General features: G+C 47.9%; 1 protein-coding gene across 1 annotated transcript in view; it reads left to right on the top strand.

The window, feature by feature from the left end:
• Nucleotides 1-5,595: 5,595 nt before the first annotated feature.
• Nucleotides 5,596-24,140, top strand: part of GGA2 (golgi associated, gamma adaptin ear containing, ARF binding protein 2) — a 33,946-nt gene continuing 15,401 nt past the window's right edge. The window contains exons 1-8 of the mRNA XM_019430404.2: nt 5,596-5,791; nt 13,742-13,826; nt 14,963-15,038; nt 16,165-16,263; nt 18,332-18,455; nt 20,436-20,539; nt 21,883-21,963; nt 22,471-22,608. Coding sequence (XP_019285949.1) covers nt 5,689-5,791; nt 13,742-13,826; nt 14,963-15,038; nt 16,165-16,263; nt 18,332-18,455; nt 20,436-20,539; nt 21,883-21,963; nt 22,471-22,608 — 810 coding nt within the window. The 5' untranslated portion in view covers nt 5,596-5,688. The remainder of the gene's footprint in view (nt 5,792-13,741; nt 13,827-14,962; nt 15,039-16,164; nt 16,264-18,331; nt 18,456-20,435; nt 20,540-21,882; nt 21,964-22,470; nt 22,609-24,140) is intronic.

The following is a 24,140-nucleotide window of genomic DNA, read 5'->3' as shown; positions in this document are numbered from 1 at the left end:
TCCTTCATGTCTTGTCAGCAATAGTGGCTTTCTGTGACTCTCTCTCTAAAAGTAAGGGAACTTCTCCAAGCACCCCTCACGGCTCTACTTCCCCATTCTTGAACTTCTGGGGAAGTAGGAGAGACATCCTCATAGATCAGTCAGACCCAGAGCTGGGGGCAGGGCCAGCTCTTCCCTGAGGTACATGGCGGGGTTGGGGAACAGTGGGCACCTGAACAAAGTGGGGGTTCAGTTAGTGAAGACATGAATTAAGTCTTTGGGAGGTGGAAGGTGAGGAGCCATTGAAATGTTTTGAGCAGGGAAGGGACACGATCAGGTCCGTGGGTCATTGGAAAGATCGTTTTGGCAGCTTTGCTGCAGAGATTTGAGCAGAACCAGACCTGGTGGGAGAGGATTAGAAAATGAGGCATGAGGAGAGCTGTTGTCATGATGAAGCCATGCATCCTTATCACAGCCTCATCCGTTACTGCCCCTCACGTGCCCTCTTGTCTGGCCTCCAGCCACATATGCCCTCCCGAGGGCCCTAGGCATGTCTCCTTCCTGCCTTCGTGCTAACTACTGTTCTCTGTGACTGGAAGGCGAGTCCAACCCGCTCTTCTCTGGCTTTGCCTGGTCACCTTTTTCTTAGCCTTCAGATCCCAGCCCGGCTATCACCTCAGGGAGACCTTTGACTTCCTCCCAGAAGGTCTTCCTGTTGTCATTAATCATCAGCACCCTATTCTTTTCCAAAGCACACAATTGGAATCGATTGCGTAACTAATTGTGTATGTAAGCAATTCTGCACTTATTTGTTAGTGTCAGACCGGAGAGTCCACCAGAACAGGGGCCTCTTCTGTCTTCACCATTGTACCCCTAGTGCTGAGAATGGCACTGGTTCACCGGTGGGTGCTTAGTAGATACCGTTGAGTAAAAGGCCAGATCTGCCTCTGATTAAGTTGGATGGTCAGGGTGAGCAGTCAAGTGCAAAGGCGCTGGCGTTGCCAAAGTCACTATGTTTAGTTAGAATACTGACTTGCAGTGTGCAGGAACTTCACATCACTTGTGGCTGCTATTTTCATTAGTGAATCACAGGAAATGAAATTTTTTTTTTTTTTTTTTTTTTTTTTTATTTAGAAGTCAGTTCAAGTTTGTCTTGGCATTCATGCTTATTATGATGCCCTGGGGATCTCCAGCTTATCCTGCATAGCTGGGCCAAATGTTAGGGCCACGGCCTTTCCTTCTGGGCTGGAGTCCCCTCAGCTCTGCCCACTACCACCCCTCCCCCAATCCTGATTGCAGTAGGACAGCCCAGCCAAGGAAGGGAGGCCTTCTTTACCTGGAGAACCCCTCTAAACTGAATCCATTTAATCCTGTCTTTATTCATTCACTTGACGAATACCTATTGTGTGCCAGGCCCTGTTAGGCCTGGAAATGTGGAGAGGAATAATAAGGGCTCATTAATTACAGATGCTCAGTCCACAGGTATTTCTTACCCCCAATTATTTATATACTTATATGTGTATGTGTGTATTTACATTTATTTATTAAGTTTGAAAAGAACAGAACGAAAGAGAAGGTCCCCACCTCAAAGAGATGAGAGTCTCATGTGAGACTAACAATTACGATAATGTAAGTGTGGAGGTGATGGTGGAGAGGCCATCAAAGTGGTAGAGGGATATGGATATCCTGGGGTAGGCGGAGGAAGCCAGTGGGGAACGCTTTCTTTAGAAGGAGTTGGGTTTTTGCCTTTTAATTTTGATTTCAGATAAATAGTGAATATTTTTTTTTAATGTTTATTTATTTTTGAGAGAGAGGGAGTGCAAACAGGGGAGGAGCAGAGAGAGAGGGAGACACAGAATCTGAAGCAGGCTCCAGGCTCTGAGCTGTCAGCACAGAGCCTGACGCAGCGCTCGAACTCACAAACCGTGACATCATGACCTGAGCCAAAGTCGGATGCTCAACTGACTGAGCCACCCAGGTGCCCCATGAATAATTTTTTTTAGTATAAGTAAGTCCCATGCAATGTTTAGGACATACTCGTGCTAAAAAATTGTTTGTCTGAAATTCAGATTTAGCTGGGCTTCCTCTATTTTTATTGGCTAAATCTGGCAGCCCAATGCTGAGGTAGTTTGACAGGATGTTGAGATTGTTCCAGGCTGAGGGAACAGGACAAGCAAAAGAAAGGACTCAAGGTACAATTAGCCCCATCTGGTGCTGAGAGCTAGCTAGGGAGAGCCAGAGGATTCCGGCTCCGCCAATAATTATTTTGCATCTATAAAGTGCCAGAAGTTCAGTGATCTATGAACCCAACCACTACTCTGAACTCCCAATACACTTCCTTACTGCCCACTTACCCTTTTACCTTTCGGTTGTGGTCCCTAGACCAGTGATCGGCATCAGCATCGCCTGGGGACTAGTTAGAAAGATTCTTGGGCCTCACCCCAGACCCACTGAATTAGAAACTGTGTGGGTCAGGCCCTGCGTTATGTGTTTTAATAAGCCCTTCAAGTGATGCAAATACCAGTTGGAAAACTACTGATCTACATGTCAAAATATTAAATGAGTGGAGTTGCTTAAAATCAGGAACCGGGTGTAAGAAATATTTAGGAAGTGATGGATGGTTCCTGGCATACGAACTCCTGCCCCTCTACAGGGCCCAGTCTCTAGTCATCGCCAGACATTTGTTGCAGTGAGGAAGCCCAGCTGTAGTGTTGCCAGGTGTTTAGAATTTTTAAGAGATGGGCATGTGTTAAAGATTTTATTTGACTCCAGGGGCGCCTGGGTGGCTCAGTCGGTTGAGCGTCCGACTTTGGCTCAGGCCATGATCTCAATGGTTCGTGAGTTCGAGCCCCACGTCGGGCTCTGTGCAGACAGCTCGGAGCCTGGAGCCTGCTTTGGATTCTGTGTCTCCCTCTTTCTCTGCCCCTCCCCAGCTTGCACTCTGTCTCTCCCTCTCTCAAAAATAAATAAGCATTAAAAAAAAAAGATCTTATTTGACTCTTTAATGAAGACACTGATGAGATGTTACAGCCAGTTCAAAGGAGAATCCAAAGTACAGACACATTTATAGCTCAGGAATATCGAAATGAACGTGCAGATGGAGACAAACTGGTTTTTCCACATGGAGAGGGTTGTATCTTCCTGGGACAGAATTCATTTGCATGCCTATAAACAGTAACTTTTCATTGCTTTTATTTAACCTACAGCTTTCAGAGGTGTAACATAATTCCCAAAGAACCAGAAAAAAGATAACAGAAGGATGTGCTATAGACAATGCAGTTTTCATTGAAATACAAAATGTCTCCTATATGAATAATGTTCTAGTTGGAAGGTGTCTCCTAAAATTCTTGTTGAAGCTCTAACTCCCAATGTGATGGTATTTGGACCGGGTTGGCTTTGGGAGTTAATTAGGTTTAGATGTGGTCACAAGGGTGGGGTGCTCATGAAGGGATTAGTGTCTTTATAAGAGAACGAGACCACGGGCATGCTTTCTCCCTCTTCCCTCTCTTCCCACCTCCCTCCGCTGCCTCCTCTCCCCCCACTTTGTGAGCACACAGCATGAAGACAGCCCTCTGCAGACCAGGAAGTGAGGCCTTACCAGGGACCCAATCTGCAGCACCTTTGGACTTCCCAGCCTCCAGACCTGTGAGAAATGTCTGTTGTTTAGGCCACCCTGTCTGGGATATTGTGCTATAGCAACTTGTTTACTAAGACAGGTAAAAGGTTTAGCATAGGGGCACCTGGGTGGCTCACTTGGTTAAGCATCCGACTTCGGCTCAGGTCATGATCTCACAGTTCATGGGTTTGAGCCCCGCATGGAGCTCTGTGCTGACAGCTCAGAGCCTGGAGCCTGCTTCAGATTCTGTGTCTCCCCCTTTCTCTGCCCTTCCCCGGCTCACGCTCTGTTTCTCTCTATCTCAAAAATAAATAAACGTTAAAGAAAAAAAAAGGTAGCGTAGAAGCAGGCATACAGTAAACATGTCATTTCTTTGTCCTGCAGAGCCCTTTTGTGACAGTTTCCATATAGAAGGGTGCTATGGGCAGCAATCTCCCAGCAGGAGATGTGTGTGGCTAGGCTTATTCTGAAACAGCACAACGGTTGTACCTCACTTAGATTGTGTATTTATTTGGGGTAGGGGTATCACTGGGCCGAAAGGGTGCCAAGAGCAAGCACCTAGCTCTGGAGGTCCCAAACAGACCAGGTCTGGCCATTCACTGCTGACAAAACCCAAAAGCAGAGAGCCAAGGGGGGTAGGGGGAGAGTGAAACAAGAAAGGGATTTATTTCTGTGAGAACAACATGGAGAAGGGAGCCATGTAACATCTCAAAGACTGTCTCCAAAGTGCCAAAAGCACTTCCAGGTTTATGTAAGGAAAATGTGGGACAAAGGTCGGTGGGTACGTGCAAGTGGGCACTGAAGATCAGGTCACGATTGTCTTAGGGTCAGGCAGGACGGGTCTTGCTGGCTCAGGGTGGTCCTTCTTGCTTGAGGGGGTAGTTTTGTTTCCCATCACGGGATGCTTTCCTCACTGGGTCTTTTTGTCTGTTAAGAGCTTGATCAATGAGACAGTTTGAGGTCAAAATTAGAAAGGTTGATGTACTCTTTCAGAGAGGGGACAAAGCCCCACAGCTACCTCTTACTGCTTCTAGGGTTCATCTGGCCATTCAACAAATATTTATTGGCACCTGGGGTTATAGAAGCATACAAAGTTTTTGCTTTTATTAGTGGGGCGAAACAGACAATGGAGTATCGACAATTTGTGCTTGGAAGGAAAATTCTGCATTGCCTTTCTTCGTGGCACAGACATCTCACAAGGCGGTTACTCGTAGATGAATGATAGTAATGCAAGTTATTCAGCGGGCTGGACAGACAACCCTCACTGCTGATGGAAAAGCTGGTTTTGTGTCCCTTTGTCCATGTGTTCCAACATTCCGTTATTCTGTATAAATTTACCTTTTTAAGCTTTTTTGGTTAACATTTTATTTTTAAGTAATCTCTACACCCAATGTAGGGCTTGAACTTATCAACCACAAAACCGACTCTCATCCTTAGCAACTGAGCCAGCAGACGCCCCAACCTTTTTTCTCTTTTGAATGGATTATAGCATCTGCTTGCTGCCCTTCTAATTAGTTAAAATATTTAATACGTGCTCATTTCAATATGTGTGAGAATCATGACTTTTTCGGGAAAAATTATCCTTTAGCAAAATAAGCAAACCTGTAGTATATCTATGGTGTAATGTATGATGGAGAAAATAAGGGAGTATAGAGGAGAGCGGGCGTGTCATTTCAGAGAAGGTGGTGTGGCGCAAGACCCCGCTGGTTAAAAATACCCCCAAACTATACCGAGTTTATCTGAAATCAAATTTAAGTGAGCGTCCTGCATTTCATCCGACAAGCTTACTCCAAAAGGAGGAGAGCGCGCAGGCCTCGCGAAGTTGGCTTGATGGGCTTTGATCCCATTGCTGGTCGAGAAGACCGGGCGAACGAAGCCCAGACAGACGGGAAGCATCTTGGTAGGATACCTCCCCGGGCCCCTAAGACCGCAGGGAGGCGGGGGCCGGAACGGTGGGCGGGGCCTCACACTGCCCCGCCCATCACGTGCCAAACCCGCGCCTGCCGCGTCGGCAGCCCCGGAGCGCGCCGGACGGCGGCGGTGGCAGCCAGAGGGGAAGGGGTGGCAGTGGCTCGAACAGCGGGGTTTGGGCCATGGCGGCGGCGGCGACGGTGCCTGCGGGGGCCGAGGCCGCGGCGGGGGCGGAGTCGGCCGAGGGGCCCCCGGGGCCGGCAGCAGCGCTGGAGCTGTGGCTCAGTGAGTAGCGGGGCCGCCCCTCGGCACGGGCCCAGAGCCACACGTGAGGCCTGGCTTCCCGCCTCCCCAGGCCTTTCTTCGGACGCGGCGGCGGGCAGGTGGCCGCGGGGAGGGGGCTGGGCTGGGCCGGGGTGCGGGGATCGGCCCGGGTGCGGCGCGGCGGGCCCGAGTGTACGTGCTCTGCTCCCTGCCACTGCCCACCATCACTGTCGTCGTAGCTCATAAACCTTAAAAACGTAATGGCTAGCGTTTGTTGAGCTTTTCTTTTGTGTCAAGTACACTGCTAGAAGGAGTTCAGCCTTTGTTAAACCTCATTACGACCCCAAGAGGCAGCTTCTATTATTAACCACGTTTTGGAGATGGGGACGTTTACACTGAACAGGACTGGTCTTATTCGTGCAAGCCAGGCAGCCTCTTGCGGTCTCTTTGGAGCTAGCACAGATCGCTGGCTGGCTGCGGTCGTCAGTGTCAAAACAAGCCCTTTATACCTTTTGCGCGTGTTTACTCTGGCCGGACTTACGTGTACGGTTAGCTTCACGACAGCCCTCGGGGGTAGGGGTTGTTATGTCCTTGTGTTACCGATGAGGCATTGAAATTCAAAGAGGACAGAGACCGTGCAGCTTGTATTGGGCTCTGCTAGGTGCTGGAAATTCTCTGAGATGCATCACACGGGGCCCTTGATCACAAAGACATTGTTTAATGGGTCCAAGCCCACAGTAAGGGCACCTTGTCATTACTAATGGACATTGGGGGTGGGGGTCCACAGTGGTGGTAGGAGTTGATCTGTTTACCTGGGGATTGTCACAGCAGATCTAGCATTTAAGTGGACAGTGTAGGCAAGAACATCTCTCAAGCACAAGAAACTGCATGTGCAAAAGCTGGGGACAAGAGAGTGTGGAGCATTCTCGGAACCAGTAGTTGGTAGTGCTAGAGTGCAAAGCCTGAAGAACAAAGCCTGGAAAAGAGGCTGCAGGGCTAATTGGGGCTTGTATGCTGCAGAAAGGAGTTTATATCTTATTCTGGGGTGGGGTTGGGGTGGAGTTTTCAGCTGGAGAATCTGATCCGGTACACCTATTAACAGCATTACCTGCAGTCATGTGGAGCCAAACTGGTTAAGGAGGAGAGTAAATACAAAAGGTCTTTCGGTAGTGTTGGGGGGCTGAAGAAGGACAAAGGCATTGGGACTGACAGTAGAAATCATTAGTAGGCACAATCCGCAGCCTTGATGCATTTAAATGGAGGCAGGAGACCAGAAGAAGTCTGGGGTGGATCTCTGGGTTCGGACTCGGGGTGACTGGTTGGTTAGAAATGACTCACCTGTGAGGAGGACTTGTTTAAGATGGAAGGAATGGTTGAGTTGTGGAGTTTGAGGTGCAAGTGGCACAGCCAAAAAGAGACCTTCTCCAGGCAGGTGGTCAGCTGCAGAGAGGGTAAGAGCTGGAGGCCAGTGTGGGAATCTTCAGTTCATTGACAGAGGGCTTGTCCAGAGCAGAGGTTTGCAGATGGGGCGTGGAGAACCTCACCATTTAGGAAGCAGGTGGGGAAAGCAGCCTGACACGGGCAGAGCGGACACAGGCAGGGGGAGAGCTGGGAGGGTGGGGAGCCACAGATCTCAAAGGAGGGGTGCAAGTTGGTAGGTAGCTTTGCTGCAGAAAGATGGAGGTGGGTCAGGCAGGAGAAGGGGGAACGTTGAATTTGGCAACTAAAAGTTTACTGATGAGGCATCTTTGAGTTAAATGGTGGGGACAAGCGGCTAATTAGGTGGTGGAGAACATGCCTAGACTGGAGTTGCCAAAAAGAGAGTCAGGTGGGCTGGGTACAAGGATGGCTGTCAGCTGACCCCGTACAGGAGCTAACAGGATACAAGACTGCCAGAGGAGGGGGTTCTTTAGCCCCAGACGTTATAGGCTGCTGTCCCAAAGGTGCTGGATCTTCTAGTTTTTCAGGTAGAGCTAGAACCTACATTTTTATGTAAAATCTCTTGAGTTTTGAAGAGTTGGCAACGACTCTGAAACATAAAGTTTGGTGTAGGGAGAGAGAGTAGCCCCTGGTCACTAGCCTTTTTTTTTTTTTTTTTTTCCTTTTTTTTTGATGGCCTTTGTGAAAGGAAGGAGGGAGGGTAACTAGAGGGAATTCAGGTGTAAAGGAGATCTTACAAGGAGAGCGGCACTTGTAAGCCCCTCTTTAGCCTGTTGTTCCTTTGAGGAACTATCCTTAAATTCCAAGTCCAGTGCTGTAGCTCCTGGTAAGGGGCTTGAAGATGCTGTGGGAGGTCAGAGCCCAAGCAGAAAGGGGTGATTTGGCTTCGCAGAGAAGGGCACCTTGTGTTTTTCTGAATGTTTGGGGAAGGAGATAAAGATGATTACACATGCAAATAAGTTTCAGTATCACTGCCCCCCGCCATTCCCTGCTGAGTGTTGGGGGCTGCAGTGGAACCAGGGGATCCAGGAACGAAGTGGAGAAGTTTGGGAAGGGAAACAAAAGGGAGCCCACCTGTATGGTTGAGAACAGGGTTTCTCAACCTTGACATCGATGGCATATTGGGCTCCATAACAGTGTTGTGGGGCCTGTCCTGTGCATTATAAGATGCTTGGTAGAATCTCTGGCCTCAATCCATTAGATGCCAGTAGCACACACCAAAATGTCCAGATAAAACCAAAAATGTCTCCAGATATTGCCAAATGTACCCTCGGGGAGAGGGGCAGGATCACGTTCCTCCTTCACACTTGAGATCCTCTGAGTTTGGACCTCCAAGTGTTGATTGGACATCAGAAATGTTTGTTCTAGTCTTCGTGGTTGTGTGATTCTCCACCTCTAGTAGGATCAGAGGAGGCAAACTACGGTTGAAACTAGATTTGCTGGGGATGCCTTGGTGGCTCCGTCGGTTGAGGCTGAGCATCCAGTTTCAGCTGAGGTCATGCTTTCAGGGTTTATGAGTTCGAGCCCTGCATTGGGCTCTCTGCTGTCAGTGCAGAGCCCACTTTGGATCCTCTCTCCCTATCTCTTTGTCTCTCCCCTGCTTGCGCACGCGTTCTCTCTCTCTCTCCCTCCCTTTCTCTCAATAAACATTAAAAAAAAATAAAAACCTTTAAACTAGATTTGCCGGGATGGGGGAGTGGGGCACAGTGGACTTGGTGCTAAGGAAGGACAAGGAGGTGCGGGGGGTGGGGGGGGTGATGGTATGGCAAGGACAGTATAGCTGTGTTCCCTGAGTCTGGTCTGGATGGAGGAAGAAGTCACTTTAGCTGCAGTCTGATGACTGCCAAGTTCAGGTCACTAACAGATCTGGCCTCAGCGGGCAGGGCAGCTGTGTCTTGAAGACGGGGATAGTAGTAACCTGTCCTTGTTAGAGTTGTTAATACATGTGAAACACTTAGAATAGTGCCTGGCATGTAGTGTTAAATATTATTATTATTAGTGTTTTCAGTTGTGAATGGGAGAAAACTCACTCATATTGGCTTAGCAGAAAAAAAAAAAACAAAAAACAAAAAACTTTGGACCTAGAACTGGGGAGGAGTAGTTCTCCAAAGGAACATCAGGAAGCTGTTACTAGAAGCTTATACTTTAAAAATACAAATAGCAGGGGTTCCTGGGTGGCTCGGTGGGTTAAGGATCTGACTGTTCATTTCGGCTCAGGTCATGATCTCGAGGTTTGTGAGGTCGAGCCCCAGATCGTGCTCTGTGCTGATAGTGTGGAGCCTGTTCGAGACTCTCTCTCTGCCCCTCCCTCACTCATGCTGTCTCTGTCAAAATAAGTAAACATTAAAAAAAAAAATGCAAATAGCGGGGCACCTGGGTGCCTCAGTTGGTTAAGCGTCTTCGGCTCAGGTTATGATCTCACAGCTCATGAGTTCGAGCCACATCGGGCTCTGTGCTGACACCTCACAGCCCAGAGCCTGCTTTGGATGGATTCTGTCTCTCTCTGCCCCTCCCCAGCTCATGCTCTGTCTCTCAAAAATAAATAAACATTAAAAAAAACTAAAATACAAATAGCAGCTCTGTGCATTCCATAACCCTCTACCCTCAAATTTAATTGATTTTGGTCGCTGTTCCACATGACTGCATAGATACGTCTCATTTTGTTACTGAAAACCTCTATGTCCCTTTATATGGGTATACTGTAATTGATTTAACTCACTGCCCTCTTAGTGGGCCTTTTAGCTTTTTGGCCAGTCCCATGCTCTTCCAACCAGCACTGGGGCCCCTCGGTCTCTAGGATGGTAGCTGCAGATGTGCTGCCAGGGGCTATTTGCCATCCTCTGTGCTTAAAGTGGGGTGCTCGGTAAATCCCTTTCTTCCTTCCACCTGGACCTACCCCCAGGTGATGTATCCTGTCTTCCTTCCAGCCCCCCTTTTGTGCCTCTTTTGGAGTCTGGGGTGGTCAAATTGCAATCTATTTATATGCTCCCAGCTTCTGGCGGGCTGAGCTCCTTCTTTATCTTGGAGCATGGCATAGGAGATTCCCGTGGTGGGTCTCGGTACCCAAGACACATCCAGTGTGCTTGGTTGAATGACCGCTGGACTACTGTAGGGGTCAGTGGGTGCTTCCTGAAGGATTGAATGCTAAATGCTCCTTGAGGTGACTGCTTGCTTCCCCACAGCCCCAGGGTTCCCCTTTCTAGCACAGGCTGCTCAGAGCGCCAAAGTCATGACTCTGTGGTTGGTTGGCAGCTGGTGTGAGATGATTTGCCTTCTGATTTGGTCACTCTTAGATGAGCTATTTCACTCATGGCTGGAGGGCTCAGCTGTTTTCTTAATACCTCTCATCCTGCAGCAGGCTTGAAATGGATAGAAACATTGCTTTTATTAAGCAGATAGATGGTGGTAGTGTTGTTTGTCCTGCCCAAGTGCCAGCTAAATAAATCCACTAGGATGGCCCCCGGGGGGGCTGTGGCAGTCACGAGAAACAGAGAAGGGGTTCTTTGAGTTCTTCCTTGGCCATGCCCTGCTTGCCCCCAGCCACTCCTTGGGGCAGATGGGTATCCTACAAACCTGGGTCAGTGCCATGGCCTGATCAGACCCAGCTGATGGTCCCCTGGGGGTCTTTTCTCTGGAGCTGCTCAAGGCCTCTGAGATAGCTTGACAGGCCAGCATTATGTTTTGGGAAACCCAGTTGTTTCAGAACTGGAATACGCATCTCCTGGAGTCAGAAATATGTCCAGCCAACTGGTCAAACTGTGTATAGCAAAGGGTGAATCATTCATTCATTCAATAGATCTTTGTGCTGATTACTATTCTAGGTGCTAGAGCATGTGAAGGTGAATGAGACTCATCTTCTTGCTTTAGGGAACTGATGACTTAGTGGTGAGAAAATCGAAGAAACTAGTTCCCAAAGAGGCCTTGTCTCTGTCAAGGAACTGAGTTTACCTTGAGAAATGTTGGGGCCCCGGCTTGGGCCAGACCTGAGACTGAAGTTCCGTTCCTGTTGTTTTCCAGTTTTTGTGGCCGGGTAGGCTTCTTTACCTGTAAAATGGTGAGATGATGGTGGTGTTCTCCCTTCTGAAGATTAGAAGGAAGGGAGGCTTGGAAAACACTCAGCCTGGTGTATGACACGTAGTAACTTCTTAAAAAAAAAAAAAAGAAAAAGCATCTAATACTATTATTGCTATTATTTGGGGGCTGGGATAAACTTTGAGGGAATCCTCATGATACAAATAAAAAAGAAACTCTTACACTGTATAGATCTAGCTGCTTTGCCTGGGCTAAGGGTTTGGAACATGACTTAATTTCATAGAAGTATTTTCTTCCTTTGGAAAAGCTGGTGCCTGTCTAACTCTTTTCACTTGGTGGTGGGGGTGGGGAGATGCCAGAGGAGGAAAGCTGGATTCTGTTGATCTCTGCCTCTGGGTCCAGTTGCATGTTGAGGTCTGAATGCCTGGAGGCGTCAACCTTGACCTTGTAGTGAACTAAAACTTCAAGAAGCTTAAATAGGGCAGAATTATTTTAGATGAGTCACACCTCCTTAATCAGAATCTCCGGAGTCACTGCTTTAAATAATTTATTTCATGAGTAATTATTTTGTGCCTTTGAGTAAGACATTGTACTAAGCACTGCAGGGAATATATGGCTTTTGCCTTCTAGAGTATTTTTTTTTAATGTTTGTTTATTTTTAATTTATTTATTATTAAAAAAAAATTTTTTTTAACGTTTATTCATTTTTGAGACAGAGACAGAGCATGAACGGGGGAATATCAGAGAGAGAGGGAGACACAGAATCTGAAACAGGCTCCAGGCTCTGAGCTGTCAGCACAGAGCCCGACGCGGGGCTCGAACTCACGGACTGCGAGATCATGACCTGAGCCGAAGTCGGATGCCCAACTGACTGAGCCACCCAGGCGCCCCTTCTTTGTTTATTTTGAGAGAGAGAGAGCTCAAGTGGGAGAGAGGCAGAGGGAGAGAGAGAGAATCCCAAGCAGGTTCTGTGCTGTGAGCGTGGAGCCCAACGCGGGGCTTGATACCATGACCATGAGATCATGACCTGAGCCAAAATTGAGACTCAGACACTCAACCGAGTGAGCTATCCAGGCGCCCAGGAGAGGATTTTCAAGATATAGCATAGGGAAAGAGCTTTGAAGAGGAACAGGTGAGGGAATGTGGGCATTGCCAGCCAGAATGGTGTTAGCGTTTTGAGTCTTACTGTTGAGGTGGACAGACACATGACTTCCACATGACAGAAGTGTGACTGTCGTCAGGAAAGGTTATACTGTGCTTGACCCTGGGATCTTTAGTAATTGAAAGGGAGGAGAATCTCGGGGGCTAGAGCAGTGGGAGGAGATTTTGGGAGAAGGTGGAAAGTCAGATGGGCCTTGAAGAATGGGGTAGGATTTTGAGGAGAGGTGTAGAGGGTCAGGCAAAAGGAATAATGTCGGAAACAGGACCCTAGAATCAGCCTATTGTAGAGCTTGAAAGATCTTCTCTGTCAGGATCAGGAAGGTCTTTCCCTGGAGAGGTGGGTAGGCCCCAGAGAACTGGACAGGAAGGAGTTGGGGTGGCAGTTAGGAAAGCCTAGGACAGAGGCCTCCCAGCAGCTCCTTTGTGAGAGAGCAGAGCCTGGTTTAGTCTGGGGCAGGACACGCGTGATGGACACGCTTTCTGGGCGACCAGACAGGAATTCTAGGCAGCAGCAGCAGGAGAAGAAGCTGCTGTCATCCAGCACCAGGAAGGTCAAAGATCGCCCCTCCCCTCAGTGGAGCATGGTCTTAAGTTAGGCTTTCTGATAATGCTCCTTCTGGAGGTGTCTCTGTCTGTGCCCCCATGCCTTCGACGCTTAATGTCCTCAGATTTCATCCAAATACTAATGTCCAGTGCAGGGGACCCTAGCATGATTGGATCTGGGGTCCCTGGGAATGTGTAAGTTTATGGAAAGCAACAGCATTTTAAAGAGTGAACGTGAGGAGGTCCTTTTATTAGACCACACAAGCCGCTGTTACGTGGAGAAGCTTCTTACATAGGATGCTCAAAAAGCATTTCAGTAAGCTGAGGGTTAGTTTGAAGGGTATTGTTTTTGAGGAGACGGTGGGATGACCAGGTGGAGCCACCTAGAGACTTGTGGTATGTTCTACACTTAGTTCACACAGTTCAGAAACTTACAACTAACCTCCCAGATTCTGGCCCCTGCTCACACTCGTTGCAGGGCCAAAGTGGGGAAGTCCTGACGGGAGGCATGAAGGAGGCACACACAGGCCAACCCCTGCCCCGGAAGTAGAGTCTCTTGTAGGACAAGAGCTTTTGTGTTCATTCAGTCAGCAGATCTTCACTGCAGCCTCATCATGTGCCAGACACTGTGCCTGATGGTGGCCAACCGCACAGCCAGGGTCCTGTCCCTTCAGCTCTCTGCCTGCGAGTTGCAATCCCCTGCAGGAGTGATATCACAGTCCTTGGCTGCCACTTTATTTGCAGGGGGGTGGGGTGTATGTTTATTTTTATTCTTTATTTTTATTTCCTTGACAGATAAAGCCACAGACCCAAGCATGTCAGAACAGGATTGGTCAGCTATCCAGAATTTCTGTGACCAGGTGAACACTGATCCCAATGGGTAAGGTGACTTTCACACACATATACACACACCTCAGATAAGGGGGATACCTCAGACTAAGTGCATGTTTTTGTCTCATGGGTCTGTTTTACTTAAGAGAAAGAAGGTAAGGCTCTCTTTCCTTTTTTTTCCCCTCCGTGATCTGAGAACACTTTTTCCCAAAAGTCATGTTTTTCTGTTTGTTTGTTTGTTTTTAAACAGAATAGTCCACTTGTAATTGGCAATTATTTGGAAAGAATTTTAGTGTTAGAAGACACTACTGTTGAGGAGACCTCTAAATGTTACGGGTAGGATGTAGCAAGGTTATGTAGCAATGCAATAGAGATCAGTGTGTTCTCCATAATTTAAATGTCATCTTTCTTAAGAATAAGCAGGAAAAGGGTAAGATTTTGTTGATTTCTGTTCCCAAAGCATCTGGATAGGAACTGAAGAATCAAGTCAGTCATCAGTTGTTTAATCAACGTGTTGCTGAATAGTCAGCATTTGGAAATGAGTGAGAAGTTTTATCACACTTTCTGCTCTAGTGTTTATTGAGCATTTGTCATCTGACAGACAGGGTCTATACTGCTCGTGACCTGGTTACACGCAGATCTGGCCCTGGGTGTTCAGCTTGCACTTTTAGAGACGTTAGGGGTGGGTTGGCTATGGGCAGGATGATGTGCTGCTGTGGACGGGAGGAGGACAGCAGGTGCTGTCACTGCAAGAAGGGTGGGTAGGGGGTTGGTCTCCTCAGAGGCACGTGGGTGTGCGGGGTGTGAGTCAGTCCACCTCTGCTCTGGGACCTGTGCTTCTGGAAGAGAGGTGACTCGACTGAGCATACTCAGCCATACTGGTTGGTTTCTTCCTGTCCGCCCATAGCCCAGGTCTCTCTGTTTTCCTTTATTTTATTTTACTAAAAACTTTTTTTTTCAATGTTTACTTTTGAGAGAGACAGAGTGTGAGCGGAGGAGGGGCAGAGAGAAAGGGAGACTCAGAATCCAAAGTAGGCTCCAGGCTCTGAGCGGTTAGCACAGAACCCGACATGGGGCTCGAACTCATGAACCGTGAGATCGTGATCTGAGCTGAAGTTGGACGCTTAACCGACTGAGCCACCCAGGCGCCTCTCTCTGTTTTCTTTTTTCTCTGTTTTCCTTTAGCCCAACCCATGCACCCTGGCTACTGGCCCACAAGATCCAGTCTCCACAAGAGAAAGAAGCTCTTTATGCGTTAACGGTGAGTTTGGCTTGCCCCTTAGCGTAAGCTTGCCTGTCGTGACACTAGAGAGTGCTGGACCCCGGTCGCATTTCAGTGTGGTGGAGAGCATCTAAGAGGGAGTTCTGGGCTCGGGTTGCCCCATCTGAGGTCTGTTTCTAGAGAGCAGCATTGAGCCCGCTGTGTGGGGAGAAGAGAAGGTTTTATTTCCTTTTGTCTTCCGGAGACCAGGGCTGACAAGTTCAAGTGCCACATGTACCAGGGCCTGACAGGTCACATAAATGAGTGAGCCGCGGGGTGAGGACAGAAACACAGGCGAGGGCCGCCATAGCACAGGGCCAGCTGGCTGGTGCGAGGTGTGAGTCTGGGCCCAGAGTTGCTAGAACTTTGTTTTCCAAGAGAAATTAGAAATTCAGATTTTTAGATGAATTCTCTGAATTCATCGATATTTGTAACTAATTTGAAATGTGAAACAGTAGTGTGGACCAAAGAAAATATGTGCAGGCCCATCCTGCCATGCTGGTGTGAGATGAGCTGTGAAGCCAGCAGGCAGCCTTTGGCTGAACAGCCCTTGTGCTTCACATACCAGATTCCTGCCTCTGAGGAGGAGATGATTCTCTAGCCAGTTTCATCTGCCCAAAGGGTCTCCTTAAAAGGTGAGGAGGCCTCTGGGTACATGTCACCAAGCTTCTGCCTGGGCACAGACCTGATGGTTACAGTGAGATCAAACAGGTAGCATTTTTTCCTTAGTCTGAAAATGTCACCCTTCCTCAAACTTCAGTGTCTTTGTAGTCTTTTTTTTTTTTTTTTTTAATTTTTTTTTAACATTTATTTATTTTTGAGACAGAGGGAGACAGAGCATGAACAGGGGAGGGTCAGAGAGAGAGGGAGACACAGAATCTGAAACAGGCTCCAGGCTCTGAGCAGTCAGCACAGAGCCCGACGCGGGGCTCGAACCCACGGACAGTGAGATCGTGACCTGAGCCAAAGTCGGACGCTTAACCGACTGAGCCACCCAGGCACCCCTTCAGTGTCTTTGTAGTCTTGAGGAAACATTCACCATGGTTCCAGCGAATGCTCGTCAGATTTGAGATGAGTCCTGAAGCCGGTGGTTTTCCCTTCTCATGGGGGTCCTGTGTCTGTGCAGGTGCTGGAGATGTGTGTGAACCACTGTGGGGAGAAGTTCCACAACGAGGTGGCTAAATTCCGCTTCCTCAATGAGCTGATCAAAGTGTTGTCCCCAAAGGTGAGCACCGTGGGCTTGGCCCTGTTCCCTGTACTGTCTACCCCCATCCTTCCACCTCTTGTCCCCTAGAGGTACCTCTTGTCCAGAGGTAGTCCTGCTTACAGCGGAGCCTGCCAGCCTGTCTCCAGTTTGTGACAGAGCCGAGAGGGGATATCCTGCACGTGACAGCTTTCCTCTTTGTTGGTTCGTAACCTTCAAGGGAGCTTCCCAGGTATAATCTGAAATCGGCCTCTGCACGCAGGGCAGGCAGAGCAGAGAGAGGCCACTGTAGGTTGGTAGGTGGCAGGGTTAATAAGCAGAGGTTTATATAGAGGTCTTAAGTGGATTCAGTCAGGTGTCCTGTGTGGGTGTTGTCCATACCACATCACTGTCTCGCAACTGTCCGTATTCCGAGGACAGCGGAGGGGCTGAGAGATCTTTGATTGCCCAAGTCCAGCTTGCAGGTCAGCTGGTGGTCACGTCTTTTCCGATGGCCTTCCCCAAGCCTCTCCAAGGTCTAGGATGCTGGTCATGTTCATCAGCAGTGCTCTGTCTTTGTCCGTGTCTTCACGTTCTCCCTTTAAATATGGCCTTGCGGTGGTGGCTTGGAGGGGTGAGGAACTCAAGCTTGAGGACAGGTTGTTTTCTTTTTCTTTCTTTCTTTCTTTCTTTCTTTCTTTCTTTCTTTCTTTCTTTCTTTCTTTCTTTCTAAAAATTATTTATTTATTTTAAGTTTGCTTATTTTGAGAGAGAGAACAAACATGAGTGGGGAGGAGCAGAGAGAGGGAGAGAGAGAATCCCAAGCAGGCTCCATGCCCAGCGCGGGGTTTGATCTCACAAACTGTGAGATCATGACCTGAGTTGAAATCAGGAGTCAGACTCTCAACAGTTGAGCCACCCAGGAGTCCCTTGAGGACAGGTTTTTTTTTTTTTTTTTTATGGCAATGGCAAGAGATACCAGGTGTGGCTTTAAGTTTTATGTCCCTTCTTGCCTGTCCTTGGCACCTTTTCTCCTGGCCCCTGTCTTAGCAACACCATTCTTGGGTACCTAACATTGATGGAGCCCTCCTTCGCTACTTCTCAGCAATTCTCTGATACCAACTGTGTGTCCTACAATTTAATTCATTTCAGTTCTGCCACTAACTACCCAGAGTTATTACATACCTTACCTGTGAAGGGCTCAGTCCTACCTAGACTGTGCTGCCTACTTCAGATAGCAGATGGGGTCTCAGGTGTCCCCAGGCTACTTCCTCTGCTCTCTGACCAACTGCAGATTCAGGGGTTCCCATGACGCCTTCTACCAGGTTTCATAATTCACTAAAAACACTCACAAGAGGTAGGAAAGCACTGTACTTGTTATTACCCTTTTGTTATACAGGATATAGATGGAAGAGCTGCATAGACCAGGGTCTTGGAGGAAATGGGGAGCAGAGCTTCCCCACCACCCTCCTGGTACATCACGTGTTTTAACCAGGAAGCTCTCCAGACCTCGTTTTACCTGGAGTTATGTAGACATTTTGATTAAATCACTGGCCATGACTGAACTCTCATCTCCAGCCCCCTTCCCTCCTGGGGGTTGGGCTGGGGCTGAAATTTCCAACCCTCTCATCACACGGTGGGCTTTTCTAAAGTGGTCAGTCTCCCTTGAAACTAAGTGCTCACCATGAATGGTTAACATACACTGAGGTGTGGTTCAAGGGGGTTCATTATGAATAACAAAAGATATTCCTGTACCTCAAGAAATTCCAGGGGTTGTTGAAACTGTGCCAGCAACTAGGGACAAAGACCAAATATATTCTTTTAATATTCCATACTTGCCTCATTCAAAAAATGAGTGTCCCCGGTGGCTCTAATCTAGACCAGTATATGGTGGGTTTAATTTTAGCAGTTCTGGAGGGTGACTCCTTGAAACCCAGAAGGCACCCTGGGGCTGAGTGCCAGGGAGTTTGGCCTCTGTTGCCTCACCTCTCAACCAGCCATGGGCAGCTCGCTTCCCTGGACCTCAGCTGCTACCTCTTTAGTAGTAGCGTGTGCTGGCTGGTCTGCTCAGTCCTTTCCAGCTTTCTAATTCTTTCCTTTTTATTTTCAGTACCTAGGGTCCTGGACCACGGAAAAAGTTAAAGGAAGAGTCATTGAAATACTTTTTAGTTGGACAGTCTGGTTTCCAGAGGATATCAAGATCCGAGATGCTTACCAGATGCTGAAGAAACAAGGTTGGACTCCGTTTACATTGCATTTCCTCTTCACAGAAGTATTCTTGCTTTTTTTTGGTGAAAACTGGACATTTTGTGTAGGACAGTAGAGACTGAGACAAATAGGTTGTTTTTTGTTTTAAGATTTTATTTTTACGTAATCTCTGCACCCAACGTGGGGGCTCGAACTCACAACCCCAAGATCAAGAGTCGCGTGCTGTACTGACTGAGTCACCCGGGCATCCCATAAATAATTTTTGCTCCCTGGCAATGGACAGACCTTTCCTTCTCGTGGGCAGGAGTTGAGCTGAGTTTGAGACTATTGTTGCTATAGCTACTCTCACTATACCGGATTTTAAGTTCCTACAGTGTTAGCTTGTGTTTAGTGTGGGAGCTGATTTGCTAGAGTTTTCCTCTGTATCTGCTCCATCCAAGCATTAGGTCTTCCTTTTTGCTCTGCGCCTCAGAGAGGGTTTTATTCCAGATACTTTCCTAACAGTCAACTGCTATTACTTGTTACCCAGTGCCCGTTAGCCTGGTGGGGGCAGGCACCATCATTCTCCATTCTGTCTAAGCCTCTGTCTTCAGTGGACATTGTGTCCCTGGGTCCCGGCAGGACCTGTTCGTGATCCTGCCCCTCCCCCAGGGCCACAGGGTTTTCTTTACTGTTCCTCAGCTGTAGTAAGTTTTCAGCACTGCTCTAAGAACTCCAGGGCTTATTGTCCTTCCCCAGCAGTTGAAGGTTCTGGAAGGAGAGAGAAGAATTTAGGTGGGACGTCAGGCCTTTCCCATTGTCTTTCCAGGAGTGCGGGTGAGGGCCCTGGAGAAGAGCCTGTTCCCCTCATGTTACAGGCCTCAGAGGTTGTGTTCTCTTGCTGGCGTATGCCAGCCTGTAAACCATTTAGAAACCATTTTATCTGAATTACTCACATTGGTGTTGCCTTCCCATTTTTCCTCAGATTCCAGGGTGTGTGTTGCCTTGCAATCTCCACTCTGGTGGATTCAAGAAAAGTGGTAGATTTGTAGCTTGTCCGGGGTCGTGTTGGTCAGTGTTGGAGGAGCAGTTCGTGCCTTTCTGTGTCCTGTGCAGAAGCTGGGAGTCTGTAGGGCTCTGTACAGGAGGGAACCTGGATTCAGGATGGACTATCTTTTCCTGTCAAACGTACTCACTGTTTTTATTTATTTATTTATTTATTTATTTATTTATTTAAAGTTTATTTTGTTTAAAAAAATTTTTAAAGTTTACTTTTGAGAGAGAGAGAGAGCATGCACACGCGAGAGAGCACGAGTTGGGGAGGGTCAGAGAGGGAGACACAAAATCTAAAGCAGGCTCCTAGCTGTCAGGACAGAGCCGGACGTGGGGCTTGAACTCACGAACCATGAGATCATGACCTGAGCCAAAGTTGGACGCTTAACTGACTGAGCCACCCAGGCACCCAAAAGTTTATTTATTTTGAGATTGAGACAGAGACAGAGAGAGAGGAATGAACACAAGTGGGGGACGGGCAGAGAGAGAGAGAATCGCAGCCAGGCTCTGTGCTGTCAGCACAGAGCTGGATGTGGGACTCGATCTCATGAATTGTGAATTCATGACATGAGCTAAAATCCAGAGTCAGATGCTTAACCAACTGAGCCACCCAGGTGCCCCTGTAGTCACTGTTTTTATAAGTGTCAGATCTTACAGTAATTTCTGGGCCCTGGGAGGTTTATGTACTTGCATACAATGATCAGTATTTTTTATAGCATGAGGCCCATGGCCCACTAGCCCTAGGGTCTGGCTCTGTTCTCACTTAGTTGGCTCTGATGCCCCTGTCTTTGTGCTCCTTCCTTGGAGTCTCCTGAGGGGGGATGCAGAGCCTTGGTCATACCCTGGGTGTATTCCTTTAAGGTCATTGACAGTGTTTTCCCAGTGGGACATCAGGAACTGGGGGTTTCTAGACTTTATGTGAAGTCAGTGGGTACCCATATCCATATTGTAACTTCATGAATTGCGTGTTTTAGGGATCGTAAAGCAAGACCCTAAACTACCAGTGGATAAAATTTTGCCTCCACCTTCTCCCTGGCCCAAGAGCTCTATCTTTGATGCTGATGAGGAAAAGTCCAAGGTAAGGAGCCCCTCCCTGACCTTGGTGACTGACCTGAATCTGATCGGACCCCTTCCTATAGAGACTCTCCTGAAATATCCCCTGGAATGTGCTCTGATCCCTGAACCAAAGTGTGGGGGAATGTGGGGAGGTGCATTAGTGAGTTCTCTCTGGAGGAGGCTCTTAGAATAAGGTGACATAAGGTCTGGATGTTTTCTTCATGGATGGGCCACATAGTAAAGCCACGTTCTTTGTGCCCTCCACCTTATCTGTGCAAGCATTCCCGAGGGAGACAAGGTACAAAAGGATGACCCAAGTGGGCAGTGTGGATGATCAGTCGTATCCAGCGTATGTGTGGTATTAGGGGAAGATGGTGGAAAGAATTGGTTACATGTTGGCTCAGCTCTTTTTCTTTAGTGCCAGTAAGCCTGGTGCCACCCGTTTTCCTTCTGCCACTGCCTCCCATAATTTGTTGCTCCTCAGACATCAGTAAGGAGTGGGACAAAGACCTAGGAATAGCGTCAGAGTGCCTCTGAATGGGGAGAGGGCCCTGGAGCACTGGTGGTGCTTTTGGTGATTACTGTTCTCAGTCACACACAAGGTCTGGGAAATGTAGTACCAGGAAAGCTTCAGGCCGTGTGTGAGTCCGTAGTACGCGCTGCCTTCTCACTGCACCCCTCAGCTGTGCCCTTCCCTTGGACTTAGATGTTCAGTGGCCATGAGGTCAGAACAAGCAGGGCCAGGTTCTGGGCTGCCTTTCTCTTTGGCCTTTCTCCTACTGATGCCTTACAGTTGCAGAGGGGGGAAGACGAAGGATGGCACAGACTTTGGAGAAAGATAAAATCCTGTGTCACCTCGGGCAAGCTGCTTATACACTCTGGGCATCAGTATAGCCATCTTTAGTGCCATCAGGGACGACCGAGTGACTCCCACGTCCAAGGCGTTCTGCTGGGCATGGGGAGTAAAGTGAACAAGATCACCGAGGTCTGTCACATCACAGAGTACATGGCCCAGGACAGCCTCAGTGCTAGTGATATTTTGGGCCAGATCGTTTTCTTACTGGGGGCTGTTCCTGTTCACTGTAGGAAGTTTATAGTATCCTGGCCTCTACTCACTGGATGCGTCTCCAGATTTTGCCAGATGTCTCCTGGGGGATATAATCCTCCACCCTCCTGCCCCATTGAAAACCTGTGGTCTGTGGGAATAGTCCTAATCCCTACATGGTGTCATTGTGAGCATTTGGTAAGATGATGCTTGTAAAGTAAGGAGGTGTTGTTCCTGTTCTCTTGTTGCTGCCTCTACTAGTCTGGGCCGTTTGTCACAGAGGGGAGTGGTTTCACCTGTTCTTTTTGTTCATTCTTCAGCTTCTGACGAGGCTTCTGAAGAGCAATCACCCTGAGGATCTTCAGGCTGCAAACAGGCTGATCAAGAATTTGGTCAAGGAGGTGGGCGTCTTTCCACTGGGTTCTGCAGAAACAGCATTTGACACACGTATATGTGTGTGAGGGCATAGGTGCCCAATTGGACTGGAAAAAGGATGGGCTCTGGGCCCAAAACTGGGGCCCAGCCACGGGCTCCCTGAAGGGCAAGATGGTGACTGGAAGCAGAAACCATGCAGGGTACTTCCCAAGTACGTTTGTCCAGGGGCCCAAAGCATTTCGTAGACCCTGGTTTCTGTCCCAGTGACAGAAAGTCTATTTGGGAATCTGTTTTTCGGAGGGATTGAGGCTGGTGGTACAAAGCTGCAGATTGCCCTGTCCCTGGACTGCATTGCCTTTCACAGGAATTCTCGGCCCACTGAGTTTTCTTCGCCCACTGAGGGAACACTCCCGCCTACTCACTGTGTTAGTGACTTGCCTGAGCTCGCCAGCACAGTGCCTCTTTTCCCGTCCCTCATTCAGGCTTTATCCAAGGTTTCTGCTCCTTCACTTCCATCCTCTCTCTCCCGAAAGGAACAAGAGAAATCAGAGAAGGTGTCCAAGAGAGTCAGTGCTGTGGAGGAGGTACGGAGTCATGTGAAGGTGCTGCAGGAAATGCTAAGCGTGTACCGCAGGCCGGGGCAGGCCCCACCAGACCAGGAGGCCTTGCAGGTAAAAAGTAAATTCAAGTATAATGGAGTGTAATTGACATACTAGAAATTTGACATGTTTTGACACGTGAATGTCCATGAAGGCATCATCATAATCAGGATAGTAAACATGTCCCTAAACCCCATCACCCCCCCCCCCGCCCCGTCCCCACCCCCACCCCGAATTTCCTCATGCCCCTTGGTGATCCCTCTCCTCCTTTCTTCCCTGTCTCCCTATCCCTAAGCAGCCACTGGCTTGCTTTCTGTTCTGATTAATTTATATTTTCTAGACTTTTGTATGAATGGAATGATAAAATTTTTCTTTCTTTTTTTCTTTCTCTTTCTTTCCCTCCCGGCTTCTCCCTCTTGGCGTAATTGAGATCCATTCATGGCGTGTGTATTGATCGCTTGCTTTTTATTGCTGAGTGGTATTACATTGTATGCATGTATTACAATATGTCTGTCCATCTGTTGATGGCTATTTGGGTTGTTTCCAGCTTTGGGTGATTATGAATTAAGCTGCTATAAACAGTTGTTTATAGTTGTGTACAGGATTCTGCATAAACATACATTTTCCTTTCTCTTGGGTACATGCCTGGGCGTGGGATTGCTGGGTCATATGCTAAGTGTATAGTTAACTTTGGAAAATAGTTGGCCAGTTTCTTGAAAAGTGGTTGTACCATTTTATGTTCCTAACAGCGTTGCTTAAGAGTTCCAGTTCCACCACGTCCTACACATCTTGAGGGTTTTTTTTTTTTTATAACACCTTTATTGAGAATTTATATATCTTAAAAGCAGCCATCAACACTAACTAGAAGATTTTAATCAGCCCTAAAAGAAATCCAGTACCCATAGCAGTCACTCTCCACCCCCACGCCCAGCCTCCCCAGCTCCTGACATCCACTAATCTGCTCTGGGTCTGTAGATTTGCCTATTGGGACATTTTGTGTAAATTGAATCCTACAGAATGTGGTGTTCTGAGCCTGGCTGCTTTCACTTAATGTTTTGGAGGTTTATCCATCTTGTAGGATGTATCAGAACTTCATTCCTTTTTATGACTGAATAACATTCCATTGTATGGCTAGCTCGCATTTTGTCCATTCATCAGTTGAGCATTTGGGTTTCCACTTGGGCTGTGACAAATGCTGTGAACATTCGTATAGAAGTGTTTTTTGTAAAATGTAAACTTTTAGTTTTCTTGAGCGTATATATATCTAGGACTGGAACTGCTGGATCATATGGTGGTTCCATTTAACTTTCTGAGCAACGGCCAGACCGTTTGCTAAATCATTGTACCGTTTTATAATCCTACCAGCAACGTGTGAGAGTTCAAATTTTCCACATGCTGCCAACACTTGTTATTGTCTGTCTTTTTCATAATAGTTATCCTAGTGGGTGTAGAGTGGCACCTCACTGTGGCTTGGAAATGTATTTCCCTGATAGTTTAAGTTGAGCTTCCTTTCCTGTGTCTGTTGGCCACCTGTGTATCATCTTGTCTATAGAAACGTCTGTTCATATCCTTTGCCCAGTTTTTTTTTAACTTTTTTTTTTTCT

The sequence above is a fragment of the Panthera pardus genome, unplaced genomic scaffold (assembly GCF_024362965.1).
Source record: "Panthera pardus isolate Hobbes unplaced genomic scaffold, ASM2436296v1 HiC_scaffold_5, whole genome shotgun sequence".
NCBI lineage: Eukaryota > Metazoa > Chordata > Mammalia > Carnivora > Felidae > Panthera > Panthera pardus.
The sequence above is the reverse complement of the archived record's forward strand: the minus strand, read 5'-3'. Positions and strand labels throughout refer to the sequence as shown.